Raw genomic sequence first — 25423 nt, 5'->3', positions numbered from 1 at the left:
CAACAACATAAATTAGAGTGTATTTTATAATTACTAAAAATATAACTGCTTCTCCAAATGTATTCTAGAGAATGTGAATTTTAAAGATAAACTGGAATGTGAAAATGGAGAAGGGATTCTATGAAAAGAAAAGGAAATAGAAATGGAAAACGAGAATTATTTAGGTACCTTCTCTGATAGCACCAGGAAAAGAATTAAAAGAAAGTTCAGATGATCAAAAGTGTGCAGTGTCTGTTTATTAGCTGGTGTGGAGAGCAATTAAACTAATAATTTAGTGTGTTCACAGTAGTTACATGGTTTTAACCTGCAACACTTAAATCTATATCTGTACTTTAATCTTTCTCCAGTTAGGGATGCCTGAATCCTTGTTTTGGACCAGCCACTGGTGCAATTAAAGTACATTGGATCTGTAATTAATGATACTTACAGCATCTCTTCCTTTAATTATGCATTCTTCTGCCTGCAGAGGTGTACTAGGCCAGTGGATCTGAGAAAACAAAAAATAATTGGCATTCTGATCATGGCAATCCAGCTTTTCCACTATTTCTCATGTGAAAGATTCTCTGAACAGAAGTATAAAACCATAGAACAGCCTAGGTTGGAAGGGACCTCAATAGATCATCTGGTCCAGCCCTTAGTGGGAACAGGAGCCTCAATGAGATTTTCTAACACTCTGTCCTACACATATTTAGATCCTCCAGAGACAGAAACTCCACCACATCCCTGGCTCCTTGTGAAGGGAGAGCCTCTGTCCTCTTTGAGATGCCAGTTAAATACCTAAGTACTGGAATACTGTGAGGAGCTCCCCCCAAGCCTTGCCTTCCCGAGAGACAAAAGACATTTATCGTTTCCTTTGTTGAAACATAACTGTTTTGATTAGAGTAGCACAGCAAACTTATTAGTAATCAACAGGATTTAAAGGAAGTTCATGCAAGGAACATTTTATATAAATTCAGTAGAAACATCTATGCTAAACTGTCAATGATTTTCAAAGTCATTATTAATTTTGATCTACTGATTTCCTGCTTGAAGTGACACTTAGGAAAGAAAATGATTTACAGTGAAGTTATAAAGGGTCAGCAATGAACCTCATGGGAGTAGGATCAGCTCTTCACAGTCATTTACTAGAACTCAAGCCAAGTTACACAAGTAAGACTTTTTTCAGCTACCTACTGTATAACAATTATATTTCATTCCAGATGCATGATTTGTTTGGATGAAAACAATATTAAGCAATGACTGAGCAGACTGGAATGATTACTTAATTTCTTGGAATATTTAAAAGTGAAAACAAAAACATGTTCACGTCAGTGGTATTGGGCTTGCCTGAAACCAAGTAAATATCAAAAAACTGATGTCATCATTAAGACATTTTTGACAATACTCCAATCACAAATTATTTTTCTGTCTAGCAAACATTTGAAAATTAAGTTCTGATAGGCTTCCCCTCCTCCCCCCCTTTTTTTTTTTGGTCATTGAACTGTCTTAGTTTTCTCAGAATAATTCTAATCTGAAAAAAATCTGGGGATAAATTATTAGAAAATTTAATTGCAAGACAAATGGGGATAAATTATGAATCCTAGATGCCTAGGGCCTGAAAGCAAGAGGCCCAGTTCTCTTAGATATCTTCATTAATGACCTGGAGCTGATTCTCAAAGGAATACTAAGTAAATTTGCTAATGAAAATATACTGGGAGGAGCTATTGACTCTCTAGAGGGCAGAGAGGCCCTGCAGAGAGACCAGGACTAATCAGAGGGCTGGGCAGTCACCAACTGTATCAAGTTTAACCAGAGCAAGTGCTGGATTTTTCACCTGGGACAGGGCAACCCTGGTTTGTGTATAGATCAGGGAATGAGGGATGGGAGAGGAGCTGCAGAAAGAGACCTGGGGGTCCTGGTCAGGGGCAAGCTGAGTATAAATCAGCAGTGCCCTGGCAGTGTTTAGGTCTCACACCATCTAAAGCCAAGTTAATCAGAACATCTGTTTTCAGTCAGATGGTCTTATTGTCATCTATGAATGATGAAGAATAACTCTCATCTGTTCTCTGTATTGCTGCTGTGTAGCCTGGAAAGGCACCTGAACTCTGCTGGACTCCCATGAGGGCACTCATCCAGTCATCCTGCTCAGACCATTCCTGGTTCATTCACTTCAAAACTCAGGGTCCACAGCCATTTATTTTAGTCACTAGTCAGGAACTGAATGAAGCTTGGGTTAAGCTTGTCCTTAACCCAAAAACCTAGAAGACCTCCCATGGCTAAAACTATGAAGCCACAGTTCTCACTTACCAAAGACATGCTCTTCCTAGTAGGCTGAAATGGGAGCTTTTTCCCATACCAGGTGTAGGTGGCTGTTAGGAACAGAGAAACCACTGAGGGAATAAAACACTTGACTCTGTAACCTGATATTAAATACACTGTGTGTAGGTGATTATTTTTGTATTTCGAGACTTAGTCCCAGTGCTGTTGAAAACACTTTGTATGTACATTTTCCACTTAAGATACACTCAATTAAGTATATATAAAGAATTAAGAGAAAAAACACAAAGAAGTAACCCAATGCTCCTGCTTTTTCTGGAATGTCAAAAAGCAGCTGCACTGGAGCTACAATTATTTAGTCCTTGGCACAGAATAATAGAATAAACCATGAGTTGTAGAATGGCTTGGTTTGGAAGGGACCCTTAAAGACCAACTACTGTAAACACTTGCTATGGTCAGGGACAGCTCTCACTAAAAAATGTTGCTCAAAGCCCCACCTAGCCTGACCTTGAACACTTCCAGGGATGGAGCATTCACAACTTCTGTTACAGTGTCTACCACTCTCATAGTTAAGAAGTTCTTCCTAGTACCTAATTTAATCTACACTCTTTCATTTTAAAACCTCTGTCTCTTGTCCTGTCCCCACAGGCTCTGCTAAAACTCTCTGTCTTTCTTTTAAGGCCCCTTTACAAATTGAAACTCCAGCATTAGGTCTCTCTAGAGCTTTCTCCAGGCTGACCTCCAGTTCTCTCAGTCTCTCTTCATATTAGGAGAGATATTCCAGCCCTCTGACTTTTTTTGTGGCCCTCCTCTGGACATGCTCCATCAGGTTCAGATCTTCCATACACAGGGGAGCCCAGAGCGGGACACAGCACTCCAGGTGGGGTCTCAAAAGAGAAGAGTGGAAGGGCAGAACTAGAGGTTGTGCAGCAGTGTGGGAATCTACCTTAGATGCTCTTAGCAAATTTCCTACTTCCAAGGCAAGTCCATATTAGTTGTCTGAAGTACATGGGTCTGAATTATGACTTTAGTTATAGATATGTGTCTCCTGAAGAAGTTTTTCTATCCAGAAAGTATTTTTAAAGCTCATAACTCTTGGAGGCTCTTTTAACATAAATAAGCATTCAGTTTTAATTGCTAAAAGAGTATTTCAGAATTGAGACTCAAAAAATCTCTGCATGTCAGATTTTGCTATCATACCAAATTTCAAATTAGCATAACATAGGATGTGTTTGCACTGCATGAAAATCCAGATATTAATCAGCTGCAACAGTAGTCTAACCTGCCATGTATTACCTTTCCTGATGTTTATGTTTTAGAGTTGTGACAATTACTAGCTTTAATTTTTTAATTGATTCTCTGCCAGAATTACAATCTTCTGGCAAGTTATCAATAAGTATTTTTGGAAATCTCCCTGGGTATATAGACTGGAATAGCATCACACTGGCATATATTTCACTGGGCTGCAGGCTTGACAGAACAATTGGCTTGGACATAATTTTTCATACCTTCAGGTTAATGTGAATTAAATATTTAAATGCCTTGCTTAGCAATGTTTTCTTATCTTGCACCACATTATTCTCATCCTTGAGACCTGGATGATGTAATTTTAGCACTGTATTTAAAGACAGGGAAAATGTACTTTTAAATGTACTCCTCATGGGGGAAAACAGAGTTGTAAGGCAGAACAGATATGAGGGAAACTTTAATTGGAGCTATAATGCTAATTAGTGTCTCCAAGCATCTTCTCTATTCAGCCACTAGCCTTAAAAAAGAGGATGGTATCTCTACTGAAAACTAATTTAAAGAAATTATATGAGCTTTATAGCACTTCAGGCCAAAATAGACTACTGTGTGATCAAGTCTGAACTATAGTGTATGACAGAGCAATTAAGCAATTCAACCATCCTGTCCCCAGTTTAAGTCAATAAATAGTGCTTAATTAACAGATAACTTGTGCTTGGCTGAAGCACAAATTCTTTTAAAATATCTGCTGACGACTGGATATTATATATATTTATCAACAAATACATAGCCACCTTCCCTCTTGGAAGGTTATCCAATGGATAATCAAACTCATTAAATTGTGGACTTTTTATTTCAGTTTGCATTTATGCACTTTCCTACACAGCACTCAAAGAAGACACAACCAAGACCTGCTCTTGCAGACTTGTGTTCAGCCATCTCTGGAGTGGAAATGGAGCTTCACTAGAGGCAACATATATAAGGAGGTCTCTATAATTTATTACAGCAGAGATATAAAACCTAATCTGGAGCCATTTCAAACTACATGAGAAACAGCACAATTGAAATCTGCCTGCACAAGCCCATTTACAGAAGTGGGAAGGTTTCTTTTCAGACTCAGATCTTCATAAGGCTCTTGAAGCAGAAGCTATCTGTAAGGAATTTGTGGGCATATAGGAAGAGCAGTTTATTTTCACTCCAACAAGAGACGAAATGTAGGAGCAAAGGTCCCCCTTTCTCTGTGAGCTCTTTGGCCAGTGATGATGAGTTACTGGCACTGGTTCAGGTTTGCTGTCAACAAAGATCTTATCTCGCACCAATTACAATGAATTGCAATGTTTTTAACAACAAATTTGGCACCAGATACCAAAGAAAGTTCTCTATCATTCTGTTAGATCACTACAAGCCTTTAAGGCTTTGGATCAAATCTTAAATATGTGTAAGGTTTTATTCCAAATATGGTGGCAAAGGGAACAAGCTCTTAGGGAAAGCAAAGGTTAAGTGGAATGTGCCTACAAAGCTTTGGCTTTACACAAGGTTTTGAGTGCTTTGTATGGCTCTAATTCTCTGTAAACACTGATACTCACATTTCATATTCTCCCTTATTCTTGATGCTTTTAGTGTTAGGGCACTCTTCACATAGAAACAAGACATCTAAGTAACTATTTAAAAAACTTATAGCAATATGTGTTAAATACTCTAAGCAAGAATACAATATATTCTGCATGTATTAAATGAGAGATACAAAGAGCAAAGTAGGCAAAGGAAACACAATTTGACAAATAGAGAAGTGAGTCTGTCTCTGTCCACCATAACATGAAAGGTTTGTGCCACATTTGAGAGCTCAACCCAAATGTCTGGATTTCCCCACCAATGCAAGAGTGACAGCAGCAGTATTCTTCCCTGAAGGTTTTTTACCCTATTTTTTCAGGTATCTTTTTAGTGTATATGAAAATTCGTGAGGATAAAATGGGTTTAAAATAATTTGGTAGAGATATATATAAACTGCTATTAGCTTACATGGAAAAGCTATAATCAACCCTCCTAGTGTTATATTCTTTTTGAAAGCTGAAGAGAATTGAACCTGAAGAAAACATGCAGTCTATTAAATACAGATTTATAGGAGGCATACCTCATATGCACCACAAGTTAAGTTTTTTGGAAATGTTGGATTACTTTGGCAGTCAACAGGTCTCAATGCAAAAGCATTTTACGTCCACTCAGCATTTAGTTGTTTTTCTTCGGGATAATTTCCTAGAACTGAATTATTTGGTCATTTTACAGCAAAAGGCATAAATCTCCAATTGGGAATGGATTTCATTTTGGTTTTTAGAAAGCATATTCATATTCTGAATTGTTGAGAAAGGGATGAACATGAATTAAAAGACATAAAAGTGTTTTCTAGAAACAGAAGATGAAGATCAATATGCATCTTCCCAAAACTTCATGAAACATCTCTTTAGCAGCTAGTGAGTCATCCTGGTTACCAGAGAGAGAGTAAAACCCAGGAACTTGCCTGCACTCATATACTTTCACTGGGTTACAACTTCTAGTTTAGATTAATTAATCTAACCTCTTCAGTCTAAAAGAAAAGGTCAAAGACTAAACAACACACAGTTAAAGACAGCTTAGTTAAGAACTCTGGTAATAATTAATCAACTGGTCTCTCAACTCCAGGAACTTTCTCTAATGTATCTCAGCAATTAGGCTTTCCTATAACAGAAATGTCTCATTCCACACTTTTGATGATAGAACTGTAAAACGATCACACTTTCCCTAACTATCCCTGGATGAGATCTGCACCAAGTGAACACTGAGTAGAAAAGCTCATGACATTTGTATTCAAGGGAGTTAGGTCCCAGTGAGGTCATGTTTCTAAACATGCCAGGCCAAGCTTCATTTATTCCAGTTTCTCCTCTCTTGCATAAAAAAAAAGACAAGAAGTTTTCATCAATTTTGTCATACTCTCTATACAGGTCTCCAGACAGAGAATATGGTTTCAGAGAAAATGGCTGATATTCCACTCAAAAACAAGAAGGGGAGCAATGAACTTTGAGTGTGTCCTGATGGGACAACGGTGGTTGGACAGAAGCAGGAAGTTCTCTATCTGTCGTCTTTCCTTGCAGATTTATTGTCAAATGGGGAAGAAGGGGGGGGAAGTTTATTTTATAGAAACAAATGCTATCTAAATGCTTTCAAATCCCTGAGTTCTGATATCTTGTCACAGGATATTAATAATTTTTCTCAAAGTGAAAAGGAGTTAACTCATATCTTGCTGTTGAGGAACAAAGCTCAGTATTTAACTTTGCTCCCTGAGGAGTTAAATTCTGTTTTGCTTTTTTTTTTTTTGAATATAGATAAATTCTCGAATAGCCTCTCTGACTACATCCATAGCCTCATATCTAAGATTGACATTTCCAAATGTTTATAAAAAGAATAAAGCATATTATATCTGTTCACAGTAGTGGAAAATGCTAATTATGCTTGGAGATAAGTAAGGATGCTTATGGTAAATTGGCCAGAGTGTTGACATGAGAATAGTAATATTCACTTTTAGCAAGGGGCAGAAAGAAAAGAATTTGAAGCATCAGTGGTCAGTGCAGTATAGACATCAACAAAAATATTTCTCCCAAGGGACTTTATTTTATTTTACTCACTTTTTATTCCATTTATTAATTTGCAAATAAATGTAAATATGTCAAAACACATTGGGAAAATTTAAAGAAGTAGGTGAGGAAAACATTGAAACGTCAGGAGATCGTTTATCCGCAGTCAAAATGGTTGAGGCAGAAACAATGCTCCTGCCAGCTTCCCTTGCTACTGTGTGTTTCATTTCTAGCTTCCAAGGGTAGAAATGAGTGAGGAATCCAAGGCTCACATCAGTTCAAGCTCCAGCCTCTCCAGTTGTCAGTTTGCCAATCAGTTGTGGTTTCTATGATGTGCTGAGCTCTCTGGTAGGATTATGACTTAACCTACCTTTCTCCCACAGACCACTAAGTAGCCTTCAAATGCCACTTTCATTCATTACTTAATAGCACCTCTGGCTCAAACCAATGCAAAAACCAGTTTCTAAAGAAGACAAAAAATGGCTGCAAGGTTTATGCTGCTGTAGAAAACTTCTTATAGTATAAATGCTAAATTTTTTTCCTTAACATTTTCTCTTCTGAAACTCCCCCAAAATACCAGGAAGATTTTATTCCTCAATAATATAGTGGAGGTACAGAAATCAGATGTCTACAAGTGTGAGATGCCCTAAACATCTGTAACCGCACTGAATTTCTGCGAGAAATAGTTATATGACCCCCAAGGTGCTTCACACAGAGTGAGCCTTATGGGTGAAAAGGGGAGAAAAATGGTAGTTAGTGTATTTTCCTTAAACATAAACATTGCCTCAGAGTTTGTGCACAAAACACCTGCAAAACCTCCATTACCTCAGTCATGCAAGTTCTGATATCCTGTGCTACATGTTATGACATGAAGTAACTAACGTATATAAAACAGATATATGGCTTTTTACTCCACCTCTCGGTAGTTGTCGCTGATTCGATCCAAACTGAGGGAATACAAGAGGTCTCTTCCTCCCACGAACAATCGCTCTTGATACTCATCCAGCAGCATTATATGAAGTCCAAGATATCCAAATGGGCTACGAAACACTGACGTCCTGTTTAAATCCCAGAGCTCTGAAATACAATCAGAGTGTTCGTGATAAATACCAAACAGCTTAGCTTTCACGGCTTCGTTTTCATATCCTCCTAGGGAACTGGACAAGAAGTTGTGAGACATTAAAATGCTAATCATGTAATCTTTGAGTAAGAAAGAGACAAGAAACGCCTGGGAACAATTTTCAAACTAAGCCAGTTCTCCAGGAGGTTTATCGCTGAGTCTTTACATCATCATCTTTACGCCTAAAATATGAGATGGGGAGGAATGAAAATTAGTTTTCTCCTGGACATTTTCTGAAAAGGCAAAAGTACTTATTTGAACAATAACTACAAATGGGCAAAAAATTGAACAAATTAATGGCAATAAAAAAAAAAAACAACTGGAAATTGTATCCTTGTCTTTCAGGCAAGTCAAATTACAGGTTTTCAATGTACACACAACATTTACCTGGGTTTACATTTTTAGGAGGATGGCATTGTGGGTTTTAAGCCTAGCACCGTCTTTACTCAGTTCACTGAAAATATTGCCTCTAAATTCTGTGAAAACAGTATGAAACCTGTGAAATGCATATGGACAATTTTCCAACACTGATTTTGTCAAGAAATGCACTGACCTGATATGGGAATCTGAGGTTTGGCTTTACATGATCCAGGCTAAAGGCAGTTCCACTGAGAAAAGGAAATTCATTCTGGGTAATGTTGCAGAAACTTGGATTCAGGCCTCGGGAAGGAAGAAAGAGGCAAACATGGGGATCTTTCTGCACTGTGGTGCAGACCACAAACTGGCTTGCAGCAGGTCAGGGAGGCTGAAAACCATTTTGTTGTTGAGAATCCTCAAAAGGAGTCATTACAGAATAGCCTCAGACTCCCTGCAAAACAGTGGAGATGGGAATGGGGAAAGCAACTATCTTCTTATGTCTGCACTGTGGAATATTGTTTTATTTTGAAGAAATCACTCTTGGTAAATGATTATTTAATCATTTTAAATATGCTTAATTAAATATGCTTATCCTCACTGCTATCCATGAGCATAACTTTTTCAACTGTTTGGATGTGGCCCAGCAACTGATGTGGGAAGAAGTGGGATTGTTCCAAAGCTGGAGAAAACAAATGAGCCCCCATTCAGTTTGGAGGCTCCTTCTCACATGCCACACCAGCAGTTATGTTCCTTTGTCCATTCTGCACCTTGACAGCAACATAGAGACCACAGCTGATATTCTGTAAGCAAGAAATTTAATGTTCTAAAAGCATATTAATTTAATTCCAAAAAATTGACACAATTTCTATTCATTTTAAATTATTAAATATATTGTGTGTGTGAGATGATAAGTCAATATCAGTAATATGATAAATATGTTTTGCTCCATTTATCAGGTAGGCTTAGTTCAGGTCAACAGAGGCTAAAAGTAACTAGTTTCTGAAAGCCCTTTCCTTAGATGATAAAATTTACATCAAAGGACTCACAGTAAAAATTCAGCCTCACATATGATGTCTTTTTCGAGTGATCTTCAAACAGAATCTATTAAAGAATTGTACCTGTGTGTGACTGGCCTCACTTAACAAATGGAAAAACTAAGTCACAGAGAGGAACATCATCATGAACAGAATAAGAGACTTTTTTTCCAAGCACCCTATACTAACCAGTGGATAGATCCACATTTTTTGACAGTGATACACTCAGCACACAGCTGCACAGAAATGTGGAAATGGCACTTTCAAAGCTTGCTCTAGCCAAGCAAATGAGCAGATTGCTGTTTTGGAAGAACATTGCTTGTTTCTGAACAGATTAGAAATGAAATGAAAGCAGAGCTAGAAATACACTTTTGGTCCTAAATAAAGCCACTTTTTATTTGCAAGAATATAAAACATTCAATATATTTTAATTTTAATCAGCCTTGGAGGGAAAAGAATTGCATTTTAAATTGTAGTTATATACAAGCCACAAAGGTTACTGTGGTAGCTTCCCCTGATTTATTTTCATGTTGTCCAGAAGGCAAATTGTTCATAAATGAGACAATATTTCTTTACATAGATCAGAGATATGACTCATGTGTTCTCATAATGATGAACAGTCCTCAACCCTTACCAGATCCCATGAACTGCTAACTGCTCACATAAGACTCAGTCCTGAAAAGCACACCTGTGAATCTTATTGTCTTAAATGGAAGTTGAGAATATTAAACATCTTTCAAGATCAAACTTGTAAAAACAGATGTTTCTAAGACTACCTCCAGCAAACTACACAGACAAGGGGTTGCTGTGGGGGTAGAGAAATTAACAGAACAGAGTCTGACATCTGAAAGGACTGGAAAATAGCAAGTATTGGGTGTGGAGAGTGATTTTGTACTGAAACACAAATGTAGCAGTATTATGCAGATCCTTTAAAAAGCAGCAGGATTTCCATACATTGTAGGATACGTGAGATATTAGAACAGTGCAGGCAAATAGAATCCACTCCTGAATGCCTGGAGAATGGGTGGTATACTTGGGAGTCCAAAATGGTACTAGAAGTCTGTAATTTCTAGACAAGTGAATCTCACCATGGCGTGGCTTGATGTAAAAGGCACAGGTTCTGAAGCAGTAGAAAGTCATTCTTGTAATGCTCTGCCCCTTCAGCAAAGCTCTGATGTAGCACTGCAGGAATGCAGCTGTGCTGCCTGCAGACGAGCTGCTGCCTCCACACAGCACAGCCTTCCCACTCACTGTTAATTCACAGTCATGGAATGGTTTGGGTTGGAAGGGACCTTAAGATCATCTGGTTCCAACCCCCCTGCCATGGGCAGGGACACCTTCCACTAGACCAGGTTGCTCCAAGCCCTGTCCACCCTGCTGTTGAACACTTCCAGGCATGGGACACCCATGCATCTTCTCTGGAAAACCTGTGCCAGTGTTTCAACACCCTCACAGCACACTGCAATTTCTAGTATCTAATCTAAACCTACGCTCTTTCAGTTTAGAGCCATTACCCCGTGCTCTAACACCACATGCCCTTGTGAAAAGTTCTTCTCCAACTCTCCTGTAGCCCCTTTAGATACTGAAATCCACTACAAGGTCTTCCAAATGCTTTCTCTTCTCCAGGCTGAACACTCCCAGCCCTCTCAGCCTGTCTTCATACTAGAGGTGCTCCAGTCCTCTGATCACCTTTGTGGCCTCCTCTGGACTTGCTCCAACAGATCTACATCCTTCTTATGTGGGGAGGTCCAGAGCTGGACACAGGGATCACTGCACACTGTGGTGCTGAGTTGCACTCAGTCATTGCAATCACAACACAATGAGGAGTGAATTCAAAGTTTTAAGCAACTTCCCCCAAAATCTGCCTTCAGTTACCTTGAAGAAGTGTATGCTCAAAAGGGTCACCTTGTAAATACAGATTCCTGGGGGCAACAAAAGTTGTGCTCCTGGTCATGCTGATACTTTAATTTAAAAATTCAATTTCTGGACCATGTCTAAACTTGAGCATAACTCAAAAACACATAACCCAAAAGTATTAGGTAGTATTCCTCTACCTAATACTAAGATTTAATGTCCACATTTATGCTGCACACATCTAGCACACTTACAGGATCAGGTTCAAGTGCAATTTTCAACAATCTGCCCAGAGAAAATACAGTGCTGTTTAACATTTTTAAACTATTCTAATGCCTAAATTGGTCACCTGAGGAATGGCAGACATGACTTCAATTTCCTTTTCTAAATGGATTGAAACTCAGATCTTTCTCCTTCCATAAAGAGGTCTAATCAGAAGTTATTAGCTACTAGATTGTTAGGAAAGGATGCTTTCTCCATTTCTTGTTGAAGCTTTGCAACAAAAAATTCAAGGCTCAGAAAGGGCAAATAAGTAGTAACACTATAATTTAGCAGTTAAATTGCTTTTCTGGGAAAGAAATTCTGGCTGTCCTGCTCAACATAGTCTACACATTTTATATTAAACAATTAGGGGATAAACTATGCAAACTGTTCCAGCACATGGTCTAGAAACCCTTATCTTCTCCCTCACGTGGGAGTGACTAAGGGTTTCACCTGAGCAGAACCCTTCTTTTGCTGAGTTTCAATAGATTTCTGTGACAAAGAAAAAAAAGGTCATTTTTCTATAAAGATCTTGTGTAAAGAAGTAAAAAGTCAGAGACACAGAGGATGAATTATTCAGGGTGAATATATTGCCAGTGCTCAACATATGAAAAAGAAAGAGAAAGAAACCTTTCCTACTCTTATCTTTTGGTAAAAACAAATCTTCTGGAGTACTGATCCATAAATTTGAGAAAATGTTGTCTTCCATGCTATAGTGCTTTGCCATTTCATTCTAAAGACTCAAGATCATAACCAAACCCACACCACCATAGTACAAACAGTATTTTACTCAACAAAGGAAAGACTGCTTCAATATTTACATACTCCTAAAGCACTTCACTTTACCTGGGAAAGCTTTCAAGCAAGTCTGGACTGCTAAATTACATTTCATAAGAGAACAAATCTTATTTCTTGCTGTTTGAAAAGCTGAGAACAGACTTGATGGTTTGCTATCTGTGTACCAGAGCTTGCAGGCAAATATTCAGACTGTTCTTGCTTACCATGCTTTCTCTTATAGCATATCTGCTTTGGTGAACATATTCATACTGTATCCTCTTTGACAAAATGTATTATATTTTACATTTGTCTAACAATGTTAATTATATTTATAATAATTGATTCCTGGAATGTTTCAATGAGCTATATATTTCTAACTTCTAAGATTATTTTAGAACAGCAATTACTTTTATTAGAAAAAAAAATGTTTTCCCATTTTTATTTAAATATTTTTTAAAAAATATAAATAATTGATAATATAAATATGCTTAGAACATTAAATGCAAAAGTCTTGATGCTGCTCCACATCAACCAGAATATTGTGACATTTCAACACATTTATAACACAGAATTTACACACCTTTTAAGTAATATATAACTTTAGACCTTGAATATAGACAAATTTCACCGTAAATTTTAAACCTTTCTTATTTTTCTCAGGGGGTGACAAAGCTGCTGTTGCTCTGCTCTGTTCTTCATAGCATTACATCATCACAACTGCACAAATCTATTGCCTTGCCCTTTTTTACCCTCATAAAAATCTTTGGCTCCCTGTTTAAGTTCTTCAGAAATGTACTCTCACCTCCCACACTACTTCATGCTGCAGATCATTCTTCCAGCAAAGATGTTTTCCAGATGCAGGGCACTGACAAATGAGTCCACATAAGGTGGATGTTTTAGAGCTGCTTTACAGGAAGAGTTAATGACTGGGGTTGCCTTCTGTCCCCATCAATAATGGGAAAGGCCACTGATATAAAGTCTTTGTAATGTGAGCACCTGAAAGACATCTTATGCTTCAAATTATCAGCATATAATGGATGTAGATTATATAGATGCTACAGTGGAACAAGTTTTACAAGAACTTCATGAACCTCATGTAATTTTAATTAATTTAGCTTTCTGTTAGACTGCTGACAACTGATAACAAAATCTGTTTACATTTGACAAGAAAGGAATAGAAACAAAAAGGAGGAAAAATTGAAAAGAGACATAGGGGAGAGCCTGAAATATCTGGGACACAGTTTATGAACTACAGCTTAATCATAAGACCAGGCAATATAAGTATCTTCTGTTTTACAATACCAGTACTTTAAGGCAAATGGCTATGCAAGATTATTCTAGTCATCCATCATGAGGGCAGAAATACAAACTTAAAAGTGGTTGAATCTTTCTGACAAGGTTAAGACCTCTAACTGGCAATATTCTGTATAAAATTAGTAGCAGGAGGCAGAAGATTTCTTCCCTGGGAAAAAAAAATAGAACTAAAATTCACCCAAAAACATCAATGCTGCTGAAAATGAGATTAACAACTTTTACTTTCCTGTGCTTAGAATTCTCAGTCAAATATAACACTGTAAAAATAGAGTCATGATAGTGATTGTCAGGTAACGGAAAGTTACATTAACTCAGGTGAACCGCAAGGAACTGAACTTGTTGGGCAGCAGAAAAGGAGATAATGTTAACTGGCCAGAGATGGCTAAAGTAAATCCTGCTGCATGAGATTTGGTAGCCAAAGCTGAGCCAAGATCTTTAACAGCAGAATTGCAAATAGCAAACAAACTAAAAAATGTAGAGTAGCAGCAATGCTGGAAGATACCACTATAATTTTAAAACACTGTTCTTAAGACACTGAATTGTTTTATTGGGGAACATGAATCAGTAAGAGACAGGTTTAAAAGTCCATGAGGGAAACTGAACTATGAGCTTTCACTGCTTGAGGTTTTGTCTGTGTGGCTGCCAGGCAGATGCCTCAGAAACTTGGCAGGGTAGGAGACAGAAAGCAAAGTCTAGTAACAACAAGCAAAAACCCATTAGTCCATAACTACTTTCATATGATTCAACCTCTGCTCTTAACAGCAGGTGAGTTTGGCTGTTGAGCTTTATTTGGAGAATTTAATTGGCTTTATGAAGGGAGCTGGTGCAGCAAAGCCCATGAAAAATTTTGTTTATTTTGCTCTCTTCCTCTAAATGCTCTGGATCTAGTAATGAAGTTTAAATTATAGTCAAAACTTCAAACAAAGATCTTTCCAGTTTGTCCAAATTGCAGAGGCAAAAGCTTGTGAAATTAGAGGGTACAGTTTGAGGATGCAAGAATAGTTTCAATCTTTATGCAAGACAAAACACTTTTCTGGCTTTTTTACCCCCTAAGAATATTGGGAAAACATAAAACTAGTACCTACAATAAATCTTAGGAAATATTTTTGTTTCTTCTAATTCTACTCAGATAATGGCAGAAAATATTTTGTGAGCTTGAAAGCCTTTAACACAGCTAATAATAATATTCCAAGTCCTAATCCTTGATATTTCCATTTTAAGCTATTATATGTCACATATATGTGGTGATATACATATATTCTGTCACATCTAGCAAATACTTTGTTTTTTCTTCCCTGATGGCAAAATAGCATATTGCATTAATAGTACTGCAGTTGGGTTGGTTTTAGTCACTAAAAAACAGAGATATAACCATTACAAAAAGACCATGGTTTATAGTATTAGTGTATTACATAATAGTGAAACCAGGTATGGTTACACAGTATTTCATAATATTTCTAGTTCTTGCTGGAAACTTCTAGGAGTAATCACACCCCATCTCCATACAGGCTGGATTTATGGCAATTTTAAGATACATTTCTAGATTTACGTGCTGGTCCAATAAAAAATATCTGATATTCAATTTCATTTTACTAATACTTGAAAAGAAATGAAATTCTGCACAATAAAACTTTGATATTTTTGGGTTTTAATCATACCTACTACAAGAGATGGATGATTTACAGACTGTTTTGGAAGAAAACCTCTTTGTAAGTCAAATGAAAGCAGTTAGGGAATTCAACAGTCATGTATGTTGAAGTGATATCTGCTTTCTGACACTAACATATTTGACCCTACCAGTTTCTGGATCTTACTGGTTTTCATTACAGCAGTAAGCTACTGTGGTTTCTGATAGAAGGCCTAATCCAGAGCTCATCTGCCATTTTGAGCCACTTTGATCTAGGTAATCACACCAATATAGATTAAATAGATGTGGAACAGTATAGAAAAAATAGCTTTCCTTCTGTATGTTATCTGAACCTGAGAAAGAGCAGACAGAGAATCAACTCAGAATGAGAAGAAATTTTCATCATTTCCATGTTAAACTACTATATAAATGATGTCTTCCATTCATTATGCTTTTAATGATAGTATTTAATTTTCAACAATAATAAAAATTTCAAATATTTTTAATTAAGCTCAATATATTTTTTCCATATCTATTTCCAGTTAGCAGGACATTGCTTGCAGAGTTGTGAAGAATTTTTTTTTGTTCATTTCGGTATTAGATAGCGAATTTTGGCACACATTCAAAAAATTTGCTAGGGTAAATTGACATACTCATTATACCAGGACTCTATTACCAAAAACTTTGTTTAGCTTACCAGTGGGATTTTTCTTGGAAAAGGTACATGCATCCCCAAACTGCTATCTGACAACACAGTTCAAAACCATGGTTGTGATAGAAAATATCAAACAATTGTTTATGCAAAATGACATAAGACCGTGGCTGTTATGAACTCCCAGGTCTCAGTGACCTGGCTTCCTGAAATTCTGTAGTGATTTAAAATCCCAATGATCCTTTATTTTTAGTAAAGCATTTTATGAGATTACAATAAATGATAATGTTATGGATAATAAATATCTTCATCAATACTACAAATTTCTTTCCAAAAGGTAGATTGTATGAAAGAAAGCTTCAGAAATGTGTTTTCTATTGAAACATTCCAGCAGAAATATAAATTGGAAATTTTTACTATGAAATTATTCATCTGTGGATGAGACAAGCATCCATGAAATAGTCTTTGTGAACTTTATGCACTTCATCCAATGTATCTCTAAGGAAGTAAGCATGGAAAGAATTGTCCTTTTAAAATGATACCCACAGAAGATGTTTTACATTATGCTTAATATCTTAATAGTGTTAACAAGTGAAATAATCGATTTATAAGACTTGAGTTTTAGAAGGTACATATGGTTCAAATAATCACAGACCTCTGCTGATGAAACACAGACAGTCCAGTCTCTTGAGGACCTGACTTATTAAGGTGTACCAGTTACTACATGCTTATTACCACGCCAGGCTGGGAAGAGTAGAATTCTTCCTATGGAGAGACCCAGTGTTTTGACAGAAAGAGAATCTGGTGCTTTCATTTAAAATGAAGATGCCAAGAGTCAGGGGTTTGTGCTATTCAAAATGACTGTTAAATTGAATTTCCCCTGTAAAAGATGGATAAAAAGGAGCTATCTCATGTGATTTTCAGTGGCATATGCTCTTGGGCAGGATGGCATGTGATTGACAGTGTGTGTAAGGCTATCTGGAATCATCAACACGAAAAAACAGAATGAGGGAGAAAGGAGGCATTGTAAGAAAAGCAAAAGGCAGGGGGAAAATTGAAATGGAAATAAGTAAAAAGATGAAAGGAAATTTTCAAGGTATGTTTTTTCCTGTGAAATAAATTATTCACAGCATATGCAGAGTTTGAGATAATATTCTATAGGTGAGTTTAGAAAGATTTGCTATACCTCATGCACTGAAAAAACCTCAATTTTCATTGAGCATAGAAACTCTACAAATGGCAATGAATAGACGTATATAGAAATGAGCACCTTGTTAGTCTAAAATTTGTTCTTTTTAATTGACCAGAATCTCTTCTCTGGAAAGATTTAATTCACAGAAAGGAGATGTATTCAGCTGCTACATGAGTGTCTTTGGAAGACCTACCTCTTGTGAGTTAACTGGCACTAATACATCCATGATTTGACCCTGCTTTTCCTGATACATCTCAAATACTTTTAAATATTAATGAAAACTGAATACATCAAAGGTCTTTTTGTTGCCTTTATTGTAATTATGTTCTCTCTTTTTTTTTTTTTTTTTTTTTTATTATGACACAGAGCTTTATGAAAGAATTCAATCTCTTCTATTACAGGGTGGGATCTGTCATATTCAGCTTTTATTTTGTTCAAAGTCAGGTGTCTAGTTTAAGGTATTTATCCAGCTGTCTCTTTTTTATCACAACAAGAGAAAGAAAAATGAAATTTTAAAATTCCTTTAAAAAAGAATCCAAACAAATATAATCTGAAAGTAATAGTTTCTGTAATCCAAACTTTTAGAATGTAATCTAAGTTTTACATACATACTGAACTATAGATGAATTCCTCTCCAAAATTTATTCTGTAAATAAACCAAGGTTGTATTTTATCAACGTTTGCAATTTTAATCACTGCAGTGATGGGCAACACATAGAAATAGCTGTCTTTGCTGTCTCTTCTGCTTCTCCCCCAGTATGCCTAATTATCTGTAAAATGCTGGTTGAGTAAATGTCTTGGAAGAAAAAGACAGAAAAATGCTTTATTTGAATAACTTAGGACATATTTGAGACCTTTCAGAATCAGTAATGCTTTGCAAACATTAACAGTCAAAACATTCTTCTGCCATTTGATTTTGAGCTGGTAGAACTCAACAGAGTTGATCTTAAATAGTGTAACTGGAGAATAAAAGTCAATTATAGGCATCTATTAATGGTCACATAACTATTATGAATTGTATTATGAGCTGTTGCATATTATCCTCAATCCTTCATGGATATGTCCACCCATCCTCCCTTTCCTTTTTATCCCCACACTATTCATTTGTTTCTGACAGATTTTGCAAGACAGAGAGAAATGATAGTGCTTGTTTAGAAGTTTATTGTACTTTGATATAAACATTCTCTTTTCTCATGTCACATTTGATTATCCAACAGAGTCATATAATAGACTGTACTGAATTTCAGCTGTTATTTATGCTCCTAAACCTTTCAGATGCTTTTAGAAAAATGCCCAATGATAATAAAAGCCTCTTTTACATCGAAGAGAAATCTCCATGTAGAAAAGAGAAACAATCTTCTGAAATTACAAGTGGCATCTCTATATCCTCATTTGACCTGATGGTAACCATAAAAAAAACCCCATAAACCTCTCCCACTTCAAAATGGAATATCATCTCAGTATGACTGTCCTGAATCACTTTCCACAGGATGTATAAACACCATAAGCTTATGGGTCTTTCTCCATTAGTTCTTTCTTCACCATAGTTTAGAAATTCACCTTCATCTTGATGCTTGGTTTAACATTGGTGCTTAATTTCAGATGTTTTGTGGTCAATCTTTCTTTTCTACTTATAGCTGGCTTTACAGAAGGTAGAACATGAGATAATTTCATTAATGTCCTTTATTTCTCACAAGGGCTACTGATGTTTAGAATTATAGAGATACTATGAAAATTGATTGGTAAATCTGATTCATTTTTGTATACTAAAGCATTGTGCAGAGTTCCATAGAGATCTAGGGATTAAATCATAAACATATAGAGAGTTTGGGGTTGGAAAGAACCTTCAAAGTTCATCTACCATAACCTGACAGTGCATTATGGTGGATGATAGGGTGCAGAGGCAGAAATTCTGCATAACTTTAAAGCACTTACTGTTATTCCTTCTATGAAAAGATACAGTTTTAATAAAACTTAGCCATCTCTAAAAGCAAAAGGACAATTGAAAAAAACTGCTAGGGATTTTTAATAGTAGTGTGTAGAGATGGAAAGATGTAAAGAAAAATTCATATAGAAGACAACATACAGAATCCTTTTACAAAATTACAACATAATTTCTAAATATCAACTTTTGAGATACACTAGTCACATCCAAAATTATTGTCAATATAAATATGAAAAATCTGAAGATATTAGAACTATAGATCCCAAGTACCATATACTTAATCTGACAGCAATGTTTTTCCTTAGGATAGAACAGAAACAGAGATTTACATTCTGCAATTCATTTACAGGCATGGGACTATCTGAGGACAAATTAATTTTGTAATACATGCTGCACATTGCACTAATATTTATCCAGCAGGATGTAATTCTCCATGCCTGAAACTAGGAAAAATATGCAAAAATAACATAATGAACTGTATGAAATAGCTTGTCACAGAATACTATATCAAACTGTCAGAAGTAAGCACATTTAGGAATGAATAGGTCCAAAACATATATTATTTAACTGAGAGCTATTTAATTGTTTATATTATATTTCATAAATACTTTAAAGGGAAATGTTACACTTAAGTAGTTCTGGCACTTATTATATAAGTTTAACTGAAGTTCAAGGTAATTTTCTCTCTTTAAGAATTAAAGAATTGGGAATATTTTATTCCATTCAAACCCTTGTAGGATATTATAAAATAGTGCTTGATATGAAGGCAATGAGACACCTTTATTTACAAAGAAAAATAAAAAGCAGAAAAAGCATTAGAAAATACTCAAATGTGTAAATGCAAATGCAATATATCTGGTTTGTTTCTGCCAGCTTTATTCACATAAATATCTATATACACTGTTTCTGATTTCAAAAGGCTCTCTTGCAGAAGGATGTATTTCTGAATCTAAGAGTCACATAAACAGCTCTTAGGTACCAGTGGATAGAAACCACTGAGAGACCACACAGGACATGATGGGTGTTCTTGTTCACAAGAAAACAAAAAAAACAACAAAACAACAACAAAAAAAAAGTGGTTTTCATTGCATCTTTTGCAATCTCATTCACTTATTTGCATTGAGTGCATAAGTATCAAACATTCTCTACTCATTTTGCACTGTTGGAAGCAATGGAAAATAAAGTCGCTAAACCACAGTCCAATTATATACATTTGTTTTTGAAAAAAAAGTAAAGGGAAAAGTAAGCAGCAAATACTGCAAGAACATGGCAAGGCATTGTGGTGGGTAATTTAGCAACAAGGATACAAATAATGTAAAAGTCAGATCTATTACTTTCAGAATAATCTGCAAAGGCAAGCAGTGGAACTGCTAGTAGATGAGCCAATTAAAAAAAGATAGGAGGAAACATCTGACAATAATTAATAGCCACACACTAGTGGGGAAAGGATTATCTGTTCTCCATGTTCTCCCATCTTCATTTTCCATAGCACAATTTACACTAAAGAACAAAGTTTTCTACAAGCACAGGATGTTGATAACAGATCATTAGGTGGATGTGTCACATTTCCAAGTAAAATATTTCTGTTTAACAGTAAGGTAAAAAAAGAACACTTACATCCATCTACTTGGAAAATGTTTGTCCAAGGAAAATAATCTGTGATTCACAGAATGTGTTTGTGTGCATGTGTGCATTTATGTTTATACACATATATGAAATGTTATTTCACACAAAGGTCTCATTTTATAAAGGTTGTTCAGCATCTCAAACCATTCTAATAAATGTTCCAAAAATGATAGCTATAATGAAGATTTATATTTTCAAAAGCCACCTTGGCTTTTTTTCTCTGTTTCAAATTACTTCTTTTTTTATCCCCTTTTGAATTTAGTCTTAGTGAAATGTGTACAAAAATAAAGATCAACTCTAAAAGTTGTCAAAAAGCTAATTTATATCCACACAGTCCTATGCAAGTCTAGCCTGGTGCTGCGATTAATGCCATTGGGCAGTAACTAATTTTTCTGAGGTTACCAGTTCTTTTGTCTATGTCTATTGTCGTTACCTGAACAGCTTTAAAATGCTAAATAACTATTGGAAAAATTACTTTTTCTTTCCTATATAATTTAACATTTTGGTAATTCATAGGTCAGGCGGTCAGTGGAATTTGCACTGCATTCTCTCTTGCTCGATTTAGAAGGGTTATAAAGATCAGAAGAGAGGTCCTTTAGAAGGATTTATTCTCACTGTGTATCTGTTGGTGGTTTACTGATAAGGATTTACAAGTGCTGCTCTAGTGAAGCAGCAACAGAGATGCTGTCTGTGCTGAAAACTAGAAGCTGTGGTGTTTGCATGGATGCCTTGATGTTGTCAAGGCAGCTGTGGCTTCCGCCGACTCAGCTGCCCCTGTTCTTGCCTTTATACCAAAAATACAAGCTTCAGCACCTTAACACAAATTACATGTCTTGAAATGCCATTCTCTGCTTCAAGTAAGTTGTACTAAAGACATCTAACGAATTCCTTCTTGCGAAATATTTACCTCCTTTATACATTCTTTTGTCAGAGAGCTTTAAATGAAAAAAACAAGTAAGGCAAGTCTACAGAATATTACTGTAAACAATCAGAAGTCCTATTACACAAGAGTTCAGGGAAATTTGGATTCATTTGTGCTTAATCACCTTCGTTTGACTTTCAATATCATGCAGTTTGGGCTTTTAGCCACAGGAATCAACACGGTTATAACCACTAAATTTCACATCAAACTACAAACTCTATGCAAGTCCAGACAATTTTTCTTGACCAATGAGTCTTTTTTTGGGGGGGAAATATGAAATAGAAAGATATGTATTTGGGGAATAGTGTAGCAAATCATGCAATGGATGGATTCAACACAGGTAGGGATTCAATTTCAAATGTGCCCTAGTGTCTCCTGGCAAAAGACCATACCAACCAAAGGAGACTGAACACAGTACAAAAAGGAGCATTATAAATCACTCATTTCACTTATTTTGGCATAAATGGCATTTCACTTATTTATACCTGTGTAGAATCTTGTCCATGATGCACCCTATATCTGTTTCTGATTTATTTATACAGTCTGCTGATCTAAAATACAGAAGGAATTTTCCAGTGTTAGGAACAAGAAGATATGATGATTACTACTTAAATCCAGAATACTTTTGCTTTATAAAACAATTTTGAGCTAAATTTACAAATGTGCACCCAAAATTACTAGTAATGTTTGCAGCTCTTTCTTTTATGACTGCAGTGAGCTGTAATGGTATTCCACTAATAATGCAATTTTCAGCTCAGATGGTAAAGATCCTTGTACTTAGACTAAAGTCTGCATGTTCAGTCTCCACAGTATTTGGCCTCTCCTTACACATTAATCTTGTGTAATAAGTGACAGAAGCCTTCAAAATGCATTAACACAGGTGGACCTTTGGTGCTTATTTGCAGCCCTGTGGAATAAGTGTGCTTCAGGCTGTTTGTACAGGTCCAGTAGCAGGGTTAGAGCTTGGGAGTGATAAGGTTACCTAAACCACAGCACAACTAAAGAAAGTCCAGCCATCCAAGAAAATCAAGGTTGATTTCTACATGTCACATTTAAAAACTAAATATGTGTATTGCCTGAGGAATGCATTTGAAACAGCCAAGCCTGGTAGGAAAGAATGTTTTCAGAGCACTGTTTCAACAGGAGTATTTCTACTGGGGATAAATAAACTGCTGAACGTGCCTCATTTTTTAATGCCCCACAGATGTAAACTGTATTTGATTCTATTGTCTATAATTTAATTTAATGGTTGGAATCTTGCAGCAATATACAGTAACTGATATGCCCTTTGACTGAGAAACAGCCAAACCAAAAAAGTTTATATTATTTCCTGCTCTATAGAGCCTTCTTATTATAAAGAAAAGGCTCCTTTTAGCATGCATTTCTATTATCCAATCTTTATTAGAAATGACACACAGAACTGAGAGCACGACAATGCCTGGTTTATGTCTTACTAATTGGAAAGCTCTTCTGTTCTAGTTGAATGGGATTTTTCTTTGTGTTGTTAATTGTTAACAATATCTCACAAATTTAAATAGTGGTTCAATAGAAACATTGGCTGTCTAGCACCATCATCTGTACTGTGAAATTCTTTTTGTGCAGTGTTTTTCTCAAGTTGTTTTTTACATGTCTTTATCCCCATTCCCTTTAAAGATCTCTAATTTAGTATTATCTTAGTATTCCATAGAAGAAAGAGTAAAGGAGTGAAGAAATATTCAAAAGTACTTTTCACTTTGAAGTATTTCTAGTCAGAGGATTTACTTAAACGTTTATATTAATGCACAGCACTACATTGTGACTCAGAGTATAATAGAATTTTAATTGTTTACTCCATATTATTCAAACACCTTTCTAATACATATAGATTAGAAAAATAGTTTATTTTGATGTGTCAATACTTTGGTTTCTTTTCAAATCAGAATGCTTCTGTTGTTTTGCAGTTGTTCTTCGGACACCAGCCAGATACAGGGTATCAAGATTTTAACTTTTAGAAGAGGCTAGTGGAATAGTCATGATGCAAAAGTTCTTAAAATAAACAAAAATTACATTTAAACATATTTTTAAACTGGTTATATATAGACATTTTTTTAAATAACTAGAGCCTAGTCACCAGCTGCAAAGACACCTAAAGGATATCTTAATTTTTCCCGAAAACTAGACCTTGACTATCCAGGTTAGGTAGTGCTCAGTTCCATTGTATAAAAGATTTTTTTCTTTTAATGAATTAATTTTGACATCAGCAACAGACCTTCTAAATATGATTAGTTTGTGCAAAGTTTGCTTCTGACAGAAGCAACTCAGATAGGAGGCTGCATACACCTGGAAGCTGGCTGAAAGAAAATACATTTAGTGGTTGTTTCCAACATTGATGGAAAATGTGAAAAATGGGATTTACATTTTTGTCCTGTTTATCACTTTTTAAAATGGTGAATAAGGGAATAAACTCGTCTATACACATCACAAGGTTTTTAGTACAAATCAGCTAATAGGAAATCCATGTCAAAGTCTAGGATTTGTAAGTATCAGTTCAATGCTGAAATAATATATTATAAAGAAGGAAAGATGGCCATGCTAGAGTGCTTATTTATTTGCTCATGCATAAAAATCAATAGAAACTGAACACAGATCATTTAGTAGCATTATAAAATAATCTACTTCCTTTTGAAGATTTGGAGATTGTTGAAGGCTGAATCATTTGCTGATAAGGATACCTTCCAAACATAAATATTTGCATTCCTTGGAGGATATTCTTCTCCAGAAGAACGAGGAGCACTTTGCTTTGGCTTTATGCCTAACTACACACCTTTAATATGTGACTATCTCAAAACTCTTGTACAGCACGTTGTACCTAGATATTAAGTGTGGTGTGTCAAGGGGAGACCAATTTCAGTTAAAAATGCAACAATGGCATTAAAATATGCACTGCCATAATCTCAGTAAGGTCTCTTGTCTGTTACTGTCAATGGGAGCTAATTGGGGTTTGCTCAGTTCTGTGTGCTCAGGCACAGATATAGTTGCTGAAGTGGCTACTGAATTGCATTTCAGAGTAGGAAAAAGCCCAGCAATTTAAAACTGCTCTTCACATTATGGCACTTTAGCCTGTATTTGGAAGGGTGGCAGGTTTTACTTGCAGAAGTGCTGAGAATCTCCAGTTTTGTGCTGCCTTACTTGAGTAAAGAACATTTTAAAAGCCAAGAGATATATTTGGTAATCTTTATTTATGACAAATTAAATAGCAGAAATATGTTTAAATGAACAGAAGCAGCACTGCCTTGAAAATCAATTAATTATAAAGCAACAATAGGGTTGCTGTGCTCGATAATTACACAGGCCTACACTGTGCTCAGTACAGAAAAATCTGACATTTAGACTTCGTGAGCTAACAAACTCTGAAAAGTATTCTAGCTTATTTAAAAGTCTCCCTTGAAAATGAAAACTGATTCTATGGTTGGCAGGTTACTTGCCAGGTATTTTATTCACCTACAAGTTCAAAAGATAGAAGCCTCTGAGCTTCAAGGCAGGGAGAGGGAAGTTGCCTTTGAAAAAGTAAGGGGAATAAGGAAGAAGACTGAGACTAAAACTTTTTATGTCTAAAAAAGAACATGCACTGACTACTGGGAAAGCATCAATTATTAG

General features: G+C 36.0%; 1 protein-coding gene across 1 annotated transcript in view; it reads right to left on the bottom strand.

Moving 5' to 3' along the window:
* The window catches only part of SEMA3E (semaphorin 3E), a 126458-nt gene that overhangs the window by 54506 nt on the left and 46529 nt on the right, over positions 1–25423 (bottom strand). The window contains exons 2-3 of the mRNA XM_085083367.1: positions 8023–8183; positions 428–487 (exon numbers count right to left, since the gene is read on the bottom strand). Of these exons, the coding sequence (XP_084939493.1) occupies positions 428–487; positions 8023–8183 (221 nt within the window). The remainder of the gene's footprint in view (positions 1–427; positions 488–8022; positions 8184–25423) is intronic.

Source organism: Lichenostomus cassidix, chromosome 1Aa (genome assembly GCF_008360975.1).
Source record: "Lichenostomus cassidix isolate B80296 chromosome 1Aa, HeHo_3.0, whole genome shotgun sequence".
In the NCBI taxonomy this organism is placed as follows: Eukaryota; Metazoa; Chordata; class Aves; order Passeriformes; family Meliphagidae; genus Lichenostomus; species Lichenostomus cassidix.
This window is presented reverse-complemented; position numbering and strand designations above follow the sequence as displayed.